This window comes from Carcharhinus amblyrhynchos, chromosome 2 (assembly GCF_965287045.1).
Source record: "Carcharhinus amblyrhynchos chromosome 2, sCarAmb.v2.hapA, whole genome shotgun sequence".
NCBI classification, from domain to species: domain Eukaryota; kingdom Metazoa; phylum Chordata; class Chondrichthyes; order Carcharhiniformes; family Carcharhinidae; genus Carcharhinus; species Carcharhinus amblyrhynchos.
In genome coordinates, this window is record NC_137325.1 from 84,365,147 (window position 1) to 84,385,233 (window position 20,087).

The 20,087-nt window shown below is 43.0% G+C and overlaps 1 protein-coding gene across 5 annotated transcripts in view; it reads left to right on the forward strand.

The window, feature by feature from the left end:
* LOC145355899 (uncharacterized) overlaps positions 1-20,087 on the forward strand; it is an 80,367-nt gene that overhangs the window by 13,083 nt on the left and 47,197 nt on the right. For 4 of the 5 annotated variants that reach the window (XM_080208393.1, XM_080208403.1, XM_080208366.1 and 1 more), the window contains exons 2-3: positions 3,311-3,395; positions 19,526-19,594. In XM_080208393.1, coding sequence (XP_080064519.1) covers positions 3,321-3,395; positions 19,526-19,594 — 144 coding nt within the window. In that variant the 5' untranslated portion in view covers positions 3,311-3,320. The remainder of the gene's footprint in view (positions 1-3,310; positions 3,396-19,525; positions 19,595-20,087) is intronic. The other variant, XM_080208384.1, reaches the window with a different exon arrangement.

Sequence of the window (20,087 nt, forward strand, 5' to 3'; positions counted from 1 at the left end):
ATCATAGCAGTGCAGAAAGAGGCCATTAGTCCATCGGGTCTGCACTGACTCTGAAAATATGTCCACCCAGGCCCTATCTCCATAACCCCACATATACCCTACTAATCCCCCTAACCTACACATATTGGGACACTGGGGGCAGTTTAAAAGGCCAATACACTTAACATGCACATCTTTGGACTGTGGAGGAAACCGGAGCACCCAGAGCAAACCCATGCAGACATTGGGGAATAAGTGCAATCTTCTCACAGGATAAAAGGTGAGCTGGCTAGATGAGTGGAGAACTGGCTTGGCCATGGAAGACAGAGGGTAGCAGTGGAGGGGTCTTTTTCTGGTTGGAGGTCTGTGACTAATGGTGTTCCGCAGGGCTCTGTACTGGGATGTTGCTGTTTGTGATATATATAAATGATTTGGAAGATGATGTAGCTGGTGTGATCAGTAAGTTTGCAAACGACACAAAGATTGCTGGAGTTGCGGATAGTGATGAACATTGTCAGAGAATGCAGCAGGATATAGGCTGGAAAATTGGGCAGGTGGAATTTAATCCAGATAAATGCGAAGTGATGCATTTTGGTAGATCTAATGTAGGGGGGAGCTGTACAATAAATGGCAGAACCATCAGGATTCTAGACACAGAGGGACCTGGGTGTGTAAGTCCACAGATCCTTATAGTTGCCAGCACAGACGGAGAGAGTGGTGAAGAAGGCATATGGCATGCTTGCCTTTATTGGACAGGGCATAGAGTATAAAAGTTGGCATGTGATGTTGCAGCTATATAGAATGTTGGTTAAGCCACATTTGGAATACTGCATCCTGTTCTGGTCGCCACACTACCAGAAGGATGTGGAGGCTTTGGAGAGAGTGCAGAAAAGGTTTACCAGGATGTTGCCTGGTATGGAGGGTCTTAGCTATGAGGAGATATTGGGTAAACTGGGGTTATTCTCCCTGGAAAGACGGAAGTTGAGGGGTGACCTAATAGAAATGTATAAAATTATGAAGGGCATTAATAGGGTGAACAGTGGGAAGCTCTCTCCCAGGTCAGAGGTGATGAACACAAGGGGGTCACAAGTTCAAGGTGAGGGACAAGGTTCAACACAGATGTCAGAGGATGTATTTTCAACAGAGGGTGGTGGGGGCCTGGGATGCGCTGCCAAGCAAGGTGGTTGAGGTGGACACGCTGGGATTGTGTAAGACTTATCTAGCCACGTGAACAGATTGGAAATAGAGGGATACAAACGAATGATCTAGTTGGGCACGTGACCGGCACAGGCTTGGAGGGCCGAAGGACCTGTTCCTATGCTGTATTTTTTTTTGTCCACACAAATACTCAATGCCAGAATTGAACCCAGGTCTCTGGCGCTTTGAGGCAACACTGCTAATCACTGCCGTCCATTTATTTTATGAATCTGTACCCTTGATGTCAAGGTGAACAGTTTCCACTATTTACCCTGTCGGGGAGTCAGCTCAATTGGCTGGATGGCTGGCTCATGATTTGGAGAGATGCCAACAATGTGAATTCAATTCCTATACTGGTTGAAGTTATTAATGGAGGTCCACCTACTCAACCTTGCCCCTTGTCTGAGATGTGGTGACCCTCTGGTTAAATCACCACCAGTCAGTGCTCTCTCTGGGGGAAGAGGCGGGAGCAATCTATGGACGTTGGTGATTTTCATTTACCATACCCACCAGGATTGTGAATACCTTTGTCAAGTCTCCTCTTGGCCTTCGAGGAAATCAGTCCCAACTCTTCCAATTCATCCTTAGAATCATTCTTGCATATCTCCTGTATTCCCTCCAAAGCTGTCTCATCCTTCCTCAATTTTGATGCCCAGAAGTGGATGCAAGATTCCAGGTGAGGCCTAACTAGCGTCTTAGACTTTACGTTCCACTAGCTGCTGTGGTGGGATTTGAGTTCATGTTTCCAGAATATTAGCCTGGGCCTCTGCATTACTAGCCAGGTGATATTACCATTATGCCACTGACTTCAACTAAATTAAAAATCACATACTCAAAGGTAGTAATTCTGCATTATTACCTGAGCCATATGAAAGTTGACATAGGGTAAATAAAGTTAGATGAATGTGTGGCTCAGAGATTAGCATGGTAAAAGTGGGCTCTGGGTCATACAACACTAGCACCAGTACTGTGGAAAGTGGGGTTGTGCTGTTGGAAATTCTACACCAGAACCTTGCTTGGACCAGTATTCTAGTGAGTTGCATGACTAGGGAGGTAAAAAAGGAAAGTGGGAACACTTGGATCGAATTTTGGAAAAATTTGTAAATCGGAGTATAGACAAAGCAAGAGAGACATCTATTAATAAGGGAAAGGATAAACTGACTGAGGCAGGAAGGGAAAGAGGCTACAAATCTAACAGCAAAAGGTTACAAAAATAATAAAAGAACAAAGCTCCATATTTGAATGTATATCACATTCAAAACAAAACTGAACTCAGCATGCCAAAAGAAATAAGTATGATCTGATAGCCATTACAGAGGTATGGCTGCACAATGACTAGATTGGAACACGAATATTGAAGGTTGCATGACATTTAGAAATTACAGGAAGCTAGGAAAAGACAGCTTTGTTCATAAATGATGGTAATAGCACAATAGAGAGATTTATGTTTTACCTCATGTTGCTCTTCATTTCATTTTTTTAACAGTAGCTTCAAAACTGATTTCTACAATAGCAATTTGCTTTAACATGTCCCAAGATCCTTCATAAAGAGTATTACCAAACAAACTTTTCCTAAGTGCTACATGTAGATTTAATAGAACAAGCAACCGGAAGTTCAGTCAAAAAGTGCCTTAGAGGAGGAAAGCAAGGTAAGGGTTGAAGAAATTCCAGAGCTTGGGACCATTACAACTGAAACATAGCTGCTAGTGGTAATGCAATTTAAAATCAGGTGCGTAAGAGACCAGAATTGGAGGAGGATTTTGGGACTAGAGAAAGCTACAGATATGGGGAGGGATGAGGTCATTGATGAATTTGAGAATTTTAAAAAGAGTTGCATAATGAGGAATACATGTAGGCTCATGAGTTCTAGGGACATGGGTGATGGGACTTGGATCAATTTGGGATACAGACAGCAGATTTTTTTAATCCAATTCAGTTCGTGAAAGGTGGAAATGGTAGGTTGGTCGGTATTGTCTCGAAGTAACAAAGCACAATACAAAGCTGCAAACTTGTGTTTAGATTAAATGCCAATTGAACTAGTGAGAATAAATGAACAATTGCTATCCCCCAAAACTAAAACCTATTTTTTCTACTTATGATGAAATAATGAAGTGACATTTCATTGTTTCTTCAGATTTGAAAAAATGAATATTGCTGGCATGAAATCCCAGTTTGAAGAGATTCCAAGAAATGTTCCTTGTAGCAAGTACTGGTGTGACGTAAGTGCTTTTCAAATGGATTAAGTTTATGGTAGTAAATTTTGTTTATTTTACTCCACGTTTAATATTTAAACAATGCCAGGTTTTATCACAAAAATGCAAGCAAAATAGATATGCTGAACCAAAGAAGAAAATGTTTTGAGCAGTAACCAAGAGATTGGAAAAAGCAATAGATTTTTTGGGGTTTATTAAGATAAGACAGGTGGGGAGCCATATGATTCAGAAATAAACTAGAGTGGAGGAATAATACACCTAAGGACATGGTTATTGATAATGAGGCAGTATGATGTGAAGATGTTCACAAAACTAGAGTTGGGAATAGAGGGGAGGTGGACAGTGTGTGAGTTTGTGTGTATTCTGTATTAAATAAGCCTATTACTTCAGGCACAATTTGCCACATGGGACAATGGTATAGTGATGACTAATAGATGTGGCTAAAAAAAAGTGAGGGCTGGAACCTGATGTTCCTGTTTCTTGGGTAAACATAAAAAGAAGTAGATAGTAGTAATGATTTTTTTAAAAAAACTATTGTAACACAAGCAGGTCAATGTTGGAACCTGTGATTAGAAGTAAGCAACACTGGTGATTGGTACATGCAGTTGGCCACTAAATAATAAAATAGAACATAGAGCAAGACGCAAGAACGAAGATAGATGTAATAATTGTGTACTTTGTTCGTCCTAATGTGGACTGAGTTAGCAAACTAAGAAGGGGAAGGGATTCTTGAAACATCTATGACAATCCTTTCTTTGTTTCTAATTTTCAATTCACCAGTGAATTAAGAGGTTTTGGATCTAACTTGGAAGTCAGTGAGGCAAGTGGAACATGGGGAGCATTTCTCAACAGTAGTCATAATATCATCATGTTTCAAATATCTAGGAAAGAATAATAACATTTCAAGTGTAAGAATGCTCAAGTGGAGGAGGGTTCATGTTAAGGAATTGAGAGATCTGGTGCGGGTAGACTGAGCTAATACCATTTGTCACCAAAACAGTAATTGACCAATGGATGGCCTTCAAAGAAGCACTTTTCCTATTACTTCCACAAGTTTCTTTGATCCTCTTTTCCAGTATCCTTTTTGCAGATAAAGTGGCTGCCATCATTTTTGTGTTCCTACTGATTTTAGGTGAGTAATTAATGCCCTTGGTTTGTAGAATTTAGTGTCGCACCTGGCAGTCAGTCACCATGACCTTTTCCTAACTCCATTAAATTCTTTTGACTCTGGATACATAAGTCTTCACAGTTTTTATCTTGTGCTTAAAAATATTCTATTAGATTCTACATTGATTCATCACCACCCAGCAGACTAAGTCAGTTAATCTTTTCTCCATTGTCTGCAATTTTGCAATTTGCCTTCCTGAAAACTTGTAAAGAATTTTGGATTTTCAATATGATTAGTTCTGCTAGCCAATTGCAACTATATAATGTTATGGTCATGTTGCCCAGAGATTTTCCCTCACAGTGGCTTAAAAGGTCAGACTCATTTCTAAACAGTAGATTTGGTATACTTTTGTTTACATGGGTCAAGGAAGAGTCTTTGCTCACAACCTTTGTTTCCACTTTGGGCTCAATGTTTTTTTCAACTCGTTGACATCTTCTCCCTCTTGCAATTAAGTATCTCTGACTTCTCATTGTTTCTTCTCCATTTCCTGATGTTTTCTATCCTGGTTCCAGGGAGCCAACACACTGAAACTTGCATCAGCAGGTGTAGAAACATTGAGCTATCCTTGACTATCAAATTTGTCGATGACGGTTGCATTTCTATACTTTGCAATGTTGTGACTAATGTGAATTTGCTCCAGAATGCATTTCCTGAGCAGCAAAACTTTGGATGACCTGAAATCAATTGGAGGATGGCTGCAAACAAAGGTTTTAGCTGAATGAAAACCACTTCATTTTCAGCTAGTCTGCGGTAGGAGCTCAGGCTGACAATGTTATTGTAGGGGTATTTTCAGAGACTTGAGTATCGAGTTTAACTTTAGCTAATACAAAGACTCGACTACAGCAGCCTGGTGAAAGACACTTTTATTGACCAATGCAGCTGGGAGAGAAGGGCTGGGCAGTCCAACTCTTCTCTGAAGTTACATCACATTGGCAATAGAATTATACGCTTTCCAAAAATCATTTTACAAGCCCACTGGCCTACCTCAGTGAGAAGTGAACCAATCATCATTAGTACAGGTCAAGCATTGTTAGTAAGTGTCATATATCTTGGCCAATTACAGATATTCTCTCTTGGCATGGGACCAGAGTTCTTGTGGTTAGTGCCTGACTTTCCTATGGCCACCTGGTCCCTCTTTTATCTGGTACCATACTCAACCTTTCATTAACTGTTTGGAACCACTAACTTGTCCTTGTTCAATGACTGTCTTGTTCACTGAGCTGTCTGGTGCTCGAGTTGATAAGAGTTATGCTTTTGCAAGTGTTTTGTTGTAAGGAATGTGGTTCACTTGCCTATTTCCTAGAATCCTGTGCCATTAGCCAAGATGTATGCCTGTTTAATAATACACTTTCAAAAATACAGTTTTAAATTCTCTAACTGTGGTTATGTGTAGACAGTATTTCTGCAGAATATGTATAAGGCAGTGATTCTTAGCCTAAGCTAATCCATTCTGTTCTAATGTTCTTTTAAAACACCTATAATCAGAGTATTTTGGAGCCCTCTAACACACTTGCATCTCTTGGCCCTTGGCTAGCCCAAGATTAGGCCACTAAATGATGTTTTTAATAAATATTCTCGGAATCCAAATGGTTACTTAGCACTTGGGATCCTCTTTTTCCCTACACTGTCATCACTGTTGCTGTACCCTTTGTGGACCTGACTACTTGTGCACAACAGCATTTGAACAGGTGAACAAATGCCAACATTACAACAAAAAAGAACAATCCCTTGCATGATTGATGTTCCTGGGGAGCCTGGCCAGCCTGAAGCTCAACCCCCAAGAGTAAAGGGTTGAGCCTGCTTGAGATTCTTGAGCTTCTCAACCTTTGTGAAAGACCAGCTAGATCGGCTATGGATTCCGAATTATCTGGTAGGTATATGCAACACTCTGATCCAATTACTTCACGTGTTCCACCCCTGGCTGCCAAGATGTAGAAACATAGAACAGTACAGGTCCTTCGGCCCTCAATGTTGTGCTGAGCTACGTCCAAACCCAAAATTAAGCTATCCCACTCCCTATCATTCTGGTGTGCTCCATGTGCCTATCCAATAACCGCTTGAAAGTTCCTAAAAGTGTCTGACTCCACTATCACAGCAGGCAGTGTATTCCACACGCCAGCAGGTGGTCAGGAAGGCGAATGGGATTGAATATAAAAGTAGGGAGGTCTTGCTGCGGCTATATAGGGCATTGGTGAGGCCGCAGCTGGAGTACTGTGTGCAGTTTTGGGCGCCGTACTTACGCAAGGATATTTTGGCCTTGGAGGGAGTGCAGAGGAGGTTTACTAGGCTGATGCCGGAGTTGAGGGGGTTGAGCTATGAGGAGAGGCTGAATAAACTAGGCTTGTACTCGTTAGAGTTTAGAAGAATGAGGGGAGATCTCGTTGAGACGTATAAGATGATGAATGGGATGGATAGGATAGAGGTGGAGAGACTCTTCCCGCTCAGAAAGGACAGTAGGACTAGGGGGCACAGCCTCAAGATAAAGGGAGGGCGGTTTAGAACGGAGTTGAGGAAGAATTTCTTCACTCAAAGGGTGGTGAATCTCTGGAATTCTCTGCCCGTTGAAGTGGTGGAGGCTACCTCGCTAAATATTTTTAAGACGCGGATTGATGGGTTTTTGATGAGTGAGGGGATTAAGGGTTATGGGGAGAGGGCGGAAATGTGGAACTGAGCCACGACAGATCAGCCATGATTATTGAATGGCGGGGCAGGCTCGAAGGGCCAGATGGCCTACTCCTGCTCCTATTTCTTATGTTCTTATGTTCAATCACTCTCTGAATGAAGAATCCACCTTAGACGTCCCTCCTATATCTCCCACCATGAACTTTATACTTATGCCCCCTAGTAATAGCTACATCCACATGAGGAAATAGTGTCTGGACGTCCAGAGACTATCTATCTCCGTCATCATCTTGTAAACCTCTAAGTCACCTCTCATCCTCCTCCGCTCTAAATTGAAAAGCCCCAGCTCCCTCAACCTTTCCTCATAAGACCTACCCTCCAAACCAGGCAGCATTCTGGAGAATCTCCTCTGCACTCTCCCCAGTGCTTCCACATCCTCCTCATAGTGAGGTGACCAGAACTGCACACAATATTCCAAATGTGGTCTCACCAAGGTCCCACAGTTGCAGCATAACCCTCAGGCTCTTAAACTCAAACCCCCTGTTAATAAACGCTAACACGCTATAAGCCGCCTTCATGGCTGTATCCACTTGAGTGGCAACCAGAGATCTTTGGATATGAACCCCAAGATGTCTGTGTTCCTCCACATTCCTCAGAACCCTGTCGTTGACCCTATAATCTGCATTCAAGTTTGTCATACCAGTCTCATCCCTTGCCTCCCAAAGTAACCTAGGATGTATCCCATCTGGCGCAGGGTTTTTCAAAATTGCTAATACATCTTCCCTCAGAACATCTGCCATCCTATCAGCCTGTATCACGCATTCATCCTCAAAAACATGGCCCCTCTTCTTAGTGAATACTGAGGAAAAGTATTCATTCAACACCTCGCCTATCTCATTGAGATCTCAATGGAGATCTCATTGAGACGTATAGGAGATCTCATTGAGCTGTATAAGATGTTGAATGGGATGGATAGGATAGAGGTGGAGAGGCTCTTCCCGCTCAGAAAGGACAGTAGGACTAGAGGGCACAGCCTCAGGATAAAGGGGGGGTGGTTTAGAACAGAGTTGAGGAGGAACTTCTTCACTTAAAGGGTGGTGAATCTCTGGAATTCTTTGACCATTGAAGTGGTGGAGGCTGCCTCACTCAATATTTTTAAGACGCAGGTTGATAAGTTTTTGATAGGCAAGGGGATTAAGGGTTATGGGCAGAGGGCGGGAATGTGGAACTGAGCCACGACAGATCAGCCATGATCTTATTGAATGACGGGGCAGGCTTGAGGGGCTAGATGACCTACTCCTGCTCCTATTTCTTATGTTCTTATGTTCTTCTGACTCCATGCACAAGTTCCCTCTGCTATCCTTGATTGGCCCTAACCTCACCCTGATCATTCTTTTATCTCTCACATGGGAGTAAAAAGCCTTGGGGTTTTCCTTTCTCTGACCCATCAAGGACTTCTCATGCCCCTTCCTAGCTCTCCTAAGCCCTTTCTTTAACTCATTCCTAGCTACCTTGTAACCCTCAAGCGACCCAACTGAACCTTGTTTTTTCATCCTTACACATGCTTCCTTTTTCCTCTTGACAAGACATTCACCCTCCTTTGTGAACCATGGTTCCCTCGCTTGGCCATTTCCTCCCTGCCTGCCAGGAGCATACCTATCAAGGACACGCAGTATTTGTTCCTTGAAAAAATCCACTTTTCATTTGTGCCCATACCTGACAGTTTCTGTTCCCATCTTATGCTCCCTAGTTCTTGCCTAATCGCATCACAATTACCACTGCCCAATTATAAACCTTGACCTGCCGTGTGTGCCTATCCCTCTCCATTGCAATAATGAAGGACGCCGCATTATGGTCACTATCTCCAAAGTGCTCTCCCACAAAAACCTAACATTTGGCCCGGTACCATGTCCAATGTGGCCCCACCCCTTGCCGGTTTATCCACGTATTGTTTCAGGAAACCCTCCTGCGCACACTGTATGAAAAGTGTCCAATCCGAACTATTCGATCTTTAAAGGTTCCAATCAATATTTGAAAACTTAGTCACCTATGACAACTACCTGTGACTTCCACACCTATCCATAATCTGCTTTGCCATTTCCTCCTCCACATCTCTATTACTACAGAAAACTCCTAACAACGTGACCAATCCTTTGCTTTTTCTAACTTCAGCCCATATTATCTCAGTAGGCATATCGCCCTCGAATTGCCTTTCAGCAGCTGTTAAACTATGCTTGATTAACAGTGCCACTCCTCCACCTCTTTTACCGCCTTCCCTAAGTCCAATGGCATTCAATGCTGAATTATCATGGTGCTCATGACAACCATCACATTGATTTCAGAAAGGGCATTGGCTGTATCATTGGCAATTTGCTGTAAAATTGTGATTATATAATTGCTTTCTTGTGTCAACCTCCCAATTCCAAACCAAGGGACCACCATGCCATAATAGCGTTCTGTTAGCATAAGAACATAAGAACATAAGAAATAGGAGCAGGAGTAGGCCATCTAGCCCTTCGAGCCTGCCCCACCATTCAATAAGATCATGGCTGATCTGTCGTGGCTCAGTTCCACTTTCCCGCCCTCTCCCCATAACCCTTAATCCCCTCTCTTATCAAGAACCCATCAACCCGCTTCTTAAAAATATTTAGCGAGGCAGCCTCCACCACTTCAACGGGCAGAGAATTCCAGAGATTCACCACCCTTTGAGTGAAGAAGTTCCTCCTCAACTCCGTTCTAAACCGCCTCCTCCTTATCTTGAGGCTGTGCCCCCTAGTCCTACTGTCTTTTTTGAGCGGGAAGAGTCTCTCCACCTCTATCCTATCCATCCCATTCATCATCTTATACGTCTCAATGAGATCTCCCCTCATTCTTCTAAACTCTAACGAGTACAAGCCTAGTTTATTCAGCCTCTCCTCATAGCTCAATCCCCTCAACTCCGGTATCAGCCTAGTAAACCTCCTCTGCACTCCCTCCAGGGCCAAAATATCCTTGCGCAGGTGCGGCGCCCAAAACTGCACACAGTGCTCCACATTACTGTTACTAGAGAGGTGGTGCTCGACAGACTGGAGGGGCTGATTGTGGACAAGTCGCCAGGACCAGATGGAATGCATCCGAGGGTTCTGAAAGAAATGGCGGAGGTTATAGTGGATGCCTTGGTGGTTATTTTCCAGACGTCGCTGGATTCCGGGGAAGTGCCGGAAGATTGGAAAACGGCTAATGTTACGCCGTTGTTTAAGAAGGGTGCCAGGCAAAAGGCGGGGAATTATAGGCCGGTTAGTTTAACGTCTGTGGTAGGTAAAATGTTAGAATCCGTCATTAAGGAGGAAATTGCGAGGCATCTTGAAGGGAATTGCTTGATAGGGCAGACGCAATACGGTTTCATTAAAGGGAAGTCGTGTCTGACAAATTTACTGGAGTTCTATGAGGATGTGTCTAGGGCAGTGGATAGAGGAGAGCCGGTGGATGTGATCTTTCTGGATTTTCAGAAGGCGTTTGACAAGGTACCTCCCAAGAGGTTATTGCAGAAGGTCAGGGGACATGGAGTTGGGGGTAGGGTGTTAGCGTGGATAGGGGATTGGTTGTCAAATAGGAGGCAGAGAGTGGGGGTCAATGGGTGCTATTCGGAATGGCGGTTGGTGACTAGTGGGGTGCCCCAGGGGTCGGTGCTGGGGCCTCAGCTATTTACCATTTATATAGATGATCTGGAGGAGGGAACCGAGTGCAGGGTGTCGAAATTTGCTGATGACACCAAGATTGGGGGAAAGGCAAATTGTGCGGAGGGTGTGGAGAGTCTGCAGAAGGATCTAGATAGGCTGGGCGAATGGGCCAGGAAATGGCAAATGGAATTTAATGTTGGCAAGTGTGAGGTGGTCCACTTTGGTAGGAAGAATGGTAGGAAGGACTATTACTTACGTGGCGAAAAACTGCAGCAGGCGACGGTGCAGAGGGACCTCGGGGTCCTTGTGCATGAGTCGCAAAAACCCAGCCTGCAGGTGCAGCAGGTGGTCAGGAAGGCGAATGGGATGCTGGCCTTCATAGCGAGGGGGATTGAATATAAAAGTAGGGAGGTCTTGCTGCAGCTGTATAGGGCATTGGTGAGGCCGCAGCTATAGAACATCAATGTCCCCTCAAAGGAAGGTGAGGTGTATGATATGTGTGGGACTACATATCCAAGGGAACATGATCCCTTCCATCTGAGAGGGCGGCAAGGATATGCACTATCCCCACAAATCCAGTAAGTACAGTTGAGAGTTGGGTAAGTGTTGCTACCCTTGAAGCAATGAAAGATATTGCAAGATTGATCATTACTGGGTGGAATCTGGAATAGCCAACTGGTCCAGTTTAGTGTGGTAACATTCACTTATGCTTAAGTTACTCCCAGGACCTGCCTTAGTCTCAGTACAATATATCCCTTTTGGCTTTGGTGTCATTTTGTTTCAGGATTAAACTAGGAGCTGGGCTTGATGGGTTATAGACAGGTGTATACCTCCTCACATGGTGTAGCCTTCCTGCACAAGATTCACCGCTCTGAAATTTCTTCCTGTCCTCTCTGCTAGAGAATCCTGGTAATCAGTGTCCAGGGTACTTGAAATCTGGGCCTGTTGGTTCATCATAATTAATTCAGATCATGACATGGGCAATGGTTACGACGATTTTCCCCCTTCAGCATGCATAGGGATGTGCAAGCAAACCCAACACCCTCATTGGTTGGAAATTATAGCATATATGTATGCCATGTCTAAGTAACTGACGTGCAGTTCCCAGGGAAACATTTGAATGACCTTTGGTGCTGGTCCTATCTGAGTTAGAATCCGTACACTCTATATTAAAAGGATAGAAATACATGTGATCATTTTGAAAATTAATTATCTATCGACAGCTCCTGCAGCTCTTTTAAATCCCCAGCTGTTGGTCAAATGTCAGGTAAGTAAAATATTATTTACAGATCTGCATAACAATCATGTTACACTCAGTTGAAGTTTATTTATTAGTCAGAAGTAGGCATACATTAACACTGCAATGAAGTTACTGTAAAACTCCCCTAGTCGCCACATTCAGGCGCCTGTTCAGGCCATCTAACCACATCTTTCAGACTGAGAGGAAACTGGAGTGCCCAGTGGAAATCTACGCAGACGTGGGAAGAATGTCTGTGTCGAGTTTGCACAGTGACCCATGCTGGGAATCGAGCTAGGTCCCTGGCACTGTGAGGCAGTAATGCTAACCACTGCGCCACTGTACATGCTCATCGTTATCCAAAGGATTTGTCTGTTAAGAGTTTCACCATTACCTTATGCCCTGGTGTGGGTAACTTTAGGAGTACTTTCCCCTGCCGTTTTCATTTGGTTTCTACGTTGCTGTTGCGTGGTTATCAGATTTTTGAGAGAATGCAATGGTCTACCAAATCCTTCATATAACGGAATACAGCTCCTTTTGTATTGCTTTTCCGGACAGTAATTCAAAAGGGGTTAGTCTTGTTCCTTATGCAAGAGTTAGCTCTGTCACAGCAATATTGCAGGCAAAGCCTGCACCCAATTGTTTCCTCCTTGTAAAATAGCCTCAGCTAAACTTTTCTTCAATGCCTGGTTCATTCGTTCTACCATTCCTGAGCCCTGGGGATAGTATGGTATGTGAAACATTTGTTTTATCCGTAACATCAAAGCTGTTTCTGTAAAGTGGGTTCCCTGATCAGAGTCTAATTGAAGAGGTACTCCACATCTAGGTATCATTTCATTAGTCAATGTCAAAGCCACAATTTGGGCTGTAGCATTTTTGCTCGGATTTGCTTCAATGCATCGAGTAAACTGATCTATAATTACCAAACACTGTTTTTCCTTGCACCTAGGGCAGCAGTCCAGTTAAATCCATTTGTAAGTTTTCCCAAGGTCTGTGGGCTGTGGCTGATTTCCCATTTTAATCCTGCAGGGACAGCCCAGTTCCACCAGGGCGCGCTGTATGCATCACTGGCTGAATTTCACTGCGTTCCTTCCATTGTCTCTCTACTAGCACTCCTTTAGTAACGTAATCATGTCATCTCTCCCTGTATGAGCTAGACTGTGGTATACTTTCAACAAGGCTTGCTGTATTGCAGCTAAGCCATTTATTTCCTCTTCCCTTCTCCATATTCCATCATGGCCTTCCTGTCATCCGTAATCCTTCCACCCCTGTTTCTCATCTCTCAATTCTTGTTCTTGTATCTGTTTCACATTAATGTCTGTACTATTTTTAGCTTGTAATGCAGCTATTTCTGGAGTTTGTATCCATTCCCAATCTTGTTCCATCAAATCTTTTGCAGCCTGATCTGCCCAGCTATTGCCTCACTGTGCTTGGCTCTCAGTACTTCTGTGGACCTGTACTTTAATAACAGCCACTTCTAGCGGGCTGTGGGCAGCTTGGATTAAGTCTGTAATTAAATTTTCATCTGTCCCCAACTAGAGGTCACAAACCCCCGCCTACTACAGGCTGTCATATAGTTGTGTACTACGCCAGATATAACCCTCCAAAGATGTGTGGGTTAGGTTGTTTGGCCATAATATATTGCCCTTTTGTGTCAGTGGGGCTAGAAGAGTAAATTGATGGGATTATGGGGATAGGATATGGGTGAAATTATTGTCCATGCAGGCTCGATGGGCCGATTGGTCTACTTCTGCATTGTAGATTCCATGATTCTAAATGCATACCTACTGTCAGTTTGGACATTAATTTGCTTCCCCTTACCTCACTCTAAGGCTTAAGTCAGGGCTAACAAATTCCCAGCAATTTGTTCTCCTGCAATCACAGTACCTTTGTCATCTACCACTGCCCATACAATGCGGGGTTTCTCCTCTGACATAGATTCCTCCAGTGTCTTTGCTGATTTCTACATGCTTATCCCTGGCAAATGATTCACTTCCCATTTTGAGCATCTTTCAGTCTCCCAACTTCCAGGAGCTGGACAATTGTGTGAAGGCTATGGGGGATTATTTTTCCCATCAGGGTGATGGGCTCTGCAACACTTATTGCCAACAATGCATATGCTAGTGCCCTTACACATCAGTGCATGCCTCTGGCAACTGAATCTACTTGGGTGGAGTAATATCCCACTGATCTTAATTTATCCCCATGCTGTTGAGCCAAAATTTTCTTGGCAGAAAATGTGAAAAGGTTTAGTGAGATATGTAATCCCCGGGCAGGGGCCCTTATCAAAGCTTGCTTTAGATCAGAGAAGGCTTGTACTTCATTCTCTCCCCACTCTATCCTTCCTTTGACCTCCCTTCCTCTCTTTATTAAGTCCTGTAAGAGTTTTGCAAATGCTGCATAACCTTCTTCAGAGTTCCTACAGTAATTGTCTTGCACCTTTTACGGTATGAAGAGTCTTCCTATAAAGCATGGTCGCCTTCTGGGATTTCTTTTTTACCTCAGGATATGACATATTCCAAGCTTGTCACCTGTTCCAGTGGATGTGGATGTGGAGAGGCTGTTTCCAACATTAGGAAAAACTAGAACCAGAGGGCACAATCTCAGCCTGAAGGGACATTCCTTTTAAAACTGAGATGAGGAATTTCCTCAGTCAGAGTGGTGAATCTGTGAAACTCTTTGCCACAGAAGGTTGAAGAGGCCAGGCCGTTGAGTGTCTTTAAGACAGAAATAGATAGGTTCTTGATTTAATAAGGAGGTCGGGGTAATGGGGATGAGAAAAATATCAGCCATGACTGAATGCAGAGCAGACTCGATGGGTCGAGTGGCCCAGTTCTGTTCCTGTGTCCCATGGTCTATATAGACCCATCTAATGTTATCAAAATGTCATCCACATTGTAGGATAATTGTTCCTACACACTTTAAGGGGTTGATTGAGCCATATTTTTATAAGAACATAAGAAATAGGAGCAGGAGAGGCTATCTCGCCCTTCAAGCCTGCCCCACCATTCAATAAGATCATGGCTGATCTGAAGTGGATCAGTTCCACTCTCCTGCTTTCTCCGCATAACCTTTAATTCCCTTGTCTATCAGAAAGCTATCTACCCATGATTTAAATATATTCAACGAGTTAGCCTCCACCACTTCAATGGGCGGAGAATTCCAGAGATTCACCACCCTTTGAGTGAAGAAGTTCCTCCTCAACTCTGTTTTAAACTGCCCCGCCTTTATTTTGAGGCTGTGCCCTCTAGTTCTGCTATCCGTTCCAAGCGGGAAGAATCTCTCTACCTCTATCCCATCTAGCCCCTTCATTATCTTGTAAGTCTCTATAAGATCCCCCCTCAGCCTTCTAAACTCTAATGAGTACAGACCCAGCCTATTCAATCTCTCTTCATAAGCTAACCCCCTCATCTCCGGTATCAGCTTGATGAACCTTCTCTGTACTCCCTCCAAGGCCAATATATCCTTTCGCAAATAAGGAGACCAAAACTGCACACAGTACTCCAGTTGCGGCCTCGCCAGTGCCCTGTACAGTTGCAGCAAGACCTCCTTGCTTTTATATTCTATCCCCGTCGCTATAAAGGCCAACATTCCATTCGCCTTCTTGATCACCTGCTGCACCTGCAGACTGGGTTTTTGCGATTCGTGCACAAGGACCCCCAGGTCCCTCTGTACTGTAGCATGCTGCAGCTTTTCGCCCTGTAAATAATAATCCCTCCTACTATTATTTCTACCAAGGAGGATAACCTCATATTTGCTAACGTTTTACTCCGTCTGCCAGGTCCTCGCCCACTCACTCAGCCTATCCAGATCTCTCTGCAGACTTTCCACGCCTTCTAAGCAATTCGCTTTTCCACTCATTTTCGTGTCATCAACAAATTTTCTTACCCTACACTCAGCCCCCTCTTCCAGATCGTCTATGTAATTGGTAAACAGTTGAGGCCCCAGCACTGATTCCTGCGGCACTCCACTAGTCACCAACTGCCAACCAGAAAAGCACCCATTGATTCCAACTCTCTGCTTCCTGTTAGACGACCAATCCTCAATCCATGCTAACACCTTACCCCCAACTCCGTGCACCCTAACCTTTTGCAGCAACCTTTTGTGAGGCACCTTATCAAACGCCTTCAGGGAATCTAAAAACACCACATCCACCGGTTCCCCTCTGTCTACCGCACTAGTCACATCCTCATAGAAATCCAATAAATTCATTAAACACGACTTCCCCTTCATGAATCTGTGCTGCATCTGCTTGATCAAACTGTTCTTTTCTAGGTGGCTTGCTATTTCTTTTTTGATGATGGATTCTAGCATTTTTCCAACTACGGATGTTAAGCTAACCGGCCTATTATTCCCTGCCTTTTGTCAGCTACCTTTTTTAAACAGCAGCATAACATTTATGGAACATAGATGGCCTATTGTGGAATCCCTGTGGCAGACAGGTCCAAGTATTGCTGGTTCCCAACTGTGAATGCAAACTTATATTGCAGTTCATCAGCTACGGGAATTAGATCAGAATCCATTGGCTATGTCTAATATTTTAAATCTGGTCTGGTCCAATGGTATTCAGGATACCAGCTGGGTTTGCCATTATGGAGTGCTCTTGAGTGATGTAGTGATTTAACATAGTATAATTGATGTCAGGTAGGTGAATTACTCTTTGGACGTTATTTGTTGCTTCTCGAAGTCAGCAATAATGATCTTGACTGCCTCTGGTTTAATAGGATGTTGCTTATGCGGAGGGTGGATTTACCCTGGGGCTGTTATCAGAGGATCGGCCAGATACCTGCAGTCCTGTTTATGTGGCTCAAACCCAGGGATGTTATGCAGGCCAATATAGTCAGAGGGTCACTATCTGGGAAATAGTATATCCTTTCTTCTGACTCCACCTATTCTGCTTGTTGGACTTGCGCCACTCCGTAAAGGCTGCTGTGGAATCAATTGCAGCTCCCAATTGTTCCAATTGCCAAAATACTTGCCTCCCTCATTGAACATACCCCAATCTGGACTCATTCCTCTTGATCCCCAATCTCCAATTTAATGAGTTCACTTAATACTGTAGTCCTAATACTGTGGTCTTCACTTAATCCCCCAGTTACTCCTTTTAATTGTATAGTTTGGTGAGTAACCTGCAATGCTAAATCCTTTATAGATGTACTTCCCCTGGTGTCTACCAAAATGATAGAAGGCTGACCCCCTAGTATCGCATCCACGTACATCTGGGGATCTCGATCTACAATTTCAAGGGTCACACTGATTATCATTTCTGCCCTAACCACTGCAGCTCAGCTGCCATCATCTGGATTTTACCAGTGTATGCATGATTTCTTTCTGCACTGCTTATTTGCTTACGATGTGCCTCCCTCTGGAGGCAATTTCTCATCATAACTACTAGCATGACTGATGTCATATCTGATTTATTTTTGTTTGACCTGTCCACCATGACTTTTGCTCAGTGTTGGGGGCTTCGGAATTATACCATTCTATCATTTTCTTAATTTTCTGTGCTCAGTTTAATACAAGCAGTAGTAACAATCTTCAGATTGCTGCTGGAAATCTCTTGCGTCTGGACTGACCATCACCATCGTGTAGTCCTTGTCCCCTCGCGCCTATTACCTGTATTGCTCTCGAGTCTCACCTGGGGTTCCCTAGTGCCCGGGCTGACCGTCACCCTTTTTTTTTTGTGCAGTTCTCATCTCTTGATACTTTCCCTGTTGTGCAGCTCTACTCTGCTGCTCAGAATGATCCAAGGGTCTCGCCCTTGGTTCACCCCCCCACATAAAGTGCAACTTAACCTCTAACATCATCTCCTGTCATGTGACATTTCATTCTTTTATTCAGGCAGATATAAGAGTCACTGTCCTTGCTCCCCTACATTAAGCGTGATTTCTTCACGCAGTGATACTATTCGCAACCCCTACGCTTGATCCAAATGCTCAACTTACAGTTTTGGCAGTTTAACTACTACTGGCTGGTAAAATAAAATACTCACTCGCTTGAGGAGCACATGTCTGCCGCCAGATTCCAGTGAGTCACCCTGTTTGCAGCACCAATTCTGTCACGGGTATTTTCAGAGGCTAAGTATTGAGCTTAACTTTAGCTAATACAAAGACTCTTGACACACAGCACCTTGGTGAAAGACGCTTCTTTACACTGGGAGAGAAGGGCTGGGCAATCCAACTCTTCTCTGAAGTTCCACCACATTGGCAATATGATTAGACAATTTTCAAAAGTCATTTTATACGCCCCTGGCGTATCCCAGTCAGAGATGAACCAATCCTCATTAGTACAGGTCAAGCATTATTAGAAAGTGTCACATATACCTTGGCCAATTACAGATATTCTCTGATTGCTTGGGAACAAAGTTCTTGTGGTTTCTGCCTGACTTTTCCATGGCCACCTGGTCTCTTATCTTGTAGAATACTCAGCCTATTCATTGACTGTTTGAAATCACTACTTTTCTTTGTTCAATGAATGTCTTGTTTACTGAGCTGTCTGGTGCTTGTGTTGATAAGAGTTATACTTCTGTAAGTATATTGTTTTAAGGAATGTGGTTCATTTTACTGGCTTATTTCCCATGATGCCCAAGAACCCTGTGTCATTAGCCAAGATGTATGCTTGTTCAATTGTACACTTTAAAAAAAAAACATGTTTAAATTCTCTAACTGTGGTTATGTGTTTCTGTGTCCAGTGTACTTCTGCAAAATATGCATAAGGCAGTCTGATTCTTATCCTAAGTTAATCCACTCTGTTTTAATATTCTTTATTAGTATTTTAAATCCCAGTATTTTGATGTCCTCTAACAGATGTTAAAGTAGAAGTCAGGAAAATCTCAGCTGGGGGTCAGATAGGATATTGGAAGTTGTAAGTGGTCTGGTTCAGCCAGAGACTGTGGTCATGGAAGGTATATTGAATGTAGTGGCGTTAATTATGAAATTTAAAATAAAAAGGATGGTAACAAAAGCAAAGTGGTTGGAGGGATGATTGAAAATTAAATACAGTAGGTGTGCAGCATCAAATATACAATGGTTGAATGAGTGTTGCTGGATAAAAAATGCGGAGAATAAAATAATATACACAGTAGGATTTAAGGTATTGTAATGTTGCATGTTATTTCTTATCACAGTCATAATGCCACAATGTTTAATCTTCACGCATGTAAACTCCATGGCTTGAGCAGTGTAAATGAACAGAACCTATGAGGGTGGTGGAATTCGAGGTGGTAAAAGATTTCAAAAAGAAATCCATTAGGAACTGGAGGGAGGGAAATATTGCGGGAAGGAATAGATTAGATTGTTTTATTGAGAACTAGAATTAACTTGATAGGCTTATTGACTCTTAAGTGTAGCTGTCCCCTTGTGTAACCACTATATTTGATGAATGGTGGATGTGCAGGTACTTTGCTTTAACTGTCAGCGTATTAACCCTCTTCTTTATATTTTTGTCTTAGATCTGCAAAGTAGCTTGTGTATCTGCTCTGAATCTTCAGGAACATATCAGGGGGTATCAACACAGAAAGGTAAGATTGGATACAATGATCCAACTCTACATGCTCAATAATGTGTTGGTGACTCATTGTAAATCTAATTTTACATTTTAGATTGAGCAAAAAGAAACAAATAGGTTAGTTGTGCTGCAGGAGGCCACACATTAAATTGCAATCTGTAATTCATTACTTCCCATCCTTTCAAACTTTCAAGTATGTGTTCATGTCATAATGTTAGGGTCAGATTTAATATTGGATTTTGATATTGAAAATTTATCTGGATTAATAATTGTAACATGATGAAAGTTAATGGAATATTCTAAGATAGCAACTTAGTGGGTGACGAACAGTTCTATATTGAATACTATAAAATAATAAATGCACATTCAACATGTTGTAGTTCTGCAGTGTGCATCAGTGAAAGGAAACTAAATAATTGAACTCCAAATATATGTACCCTGTGATTTTTGCATTCCTAGGAATTTAATGCCGTGTCATTAATGAGTGCCCAACCATATTGGCCATG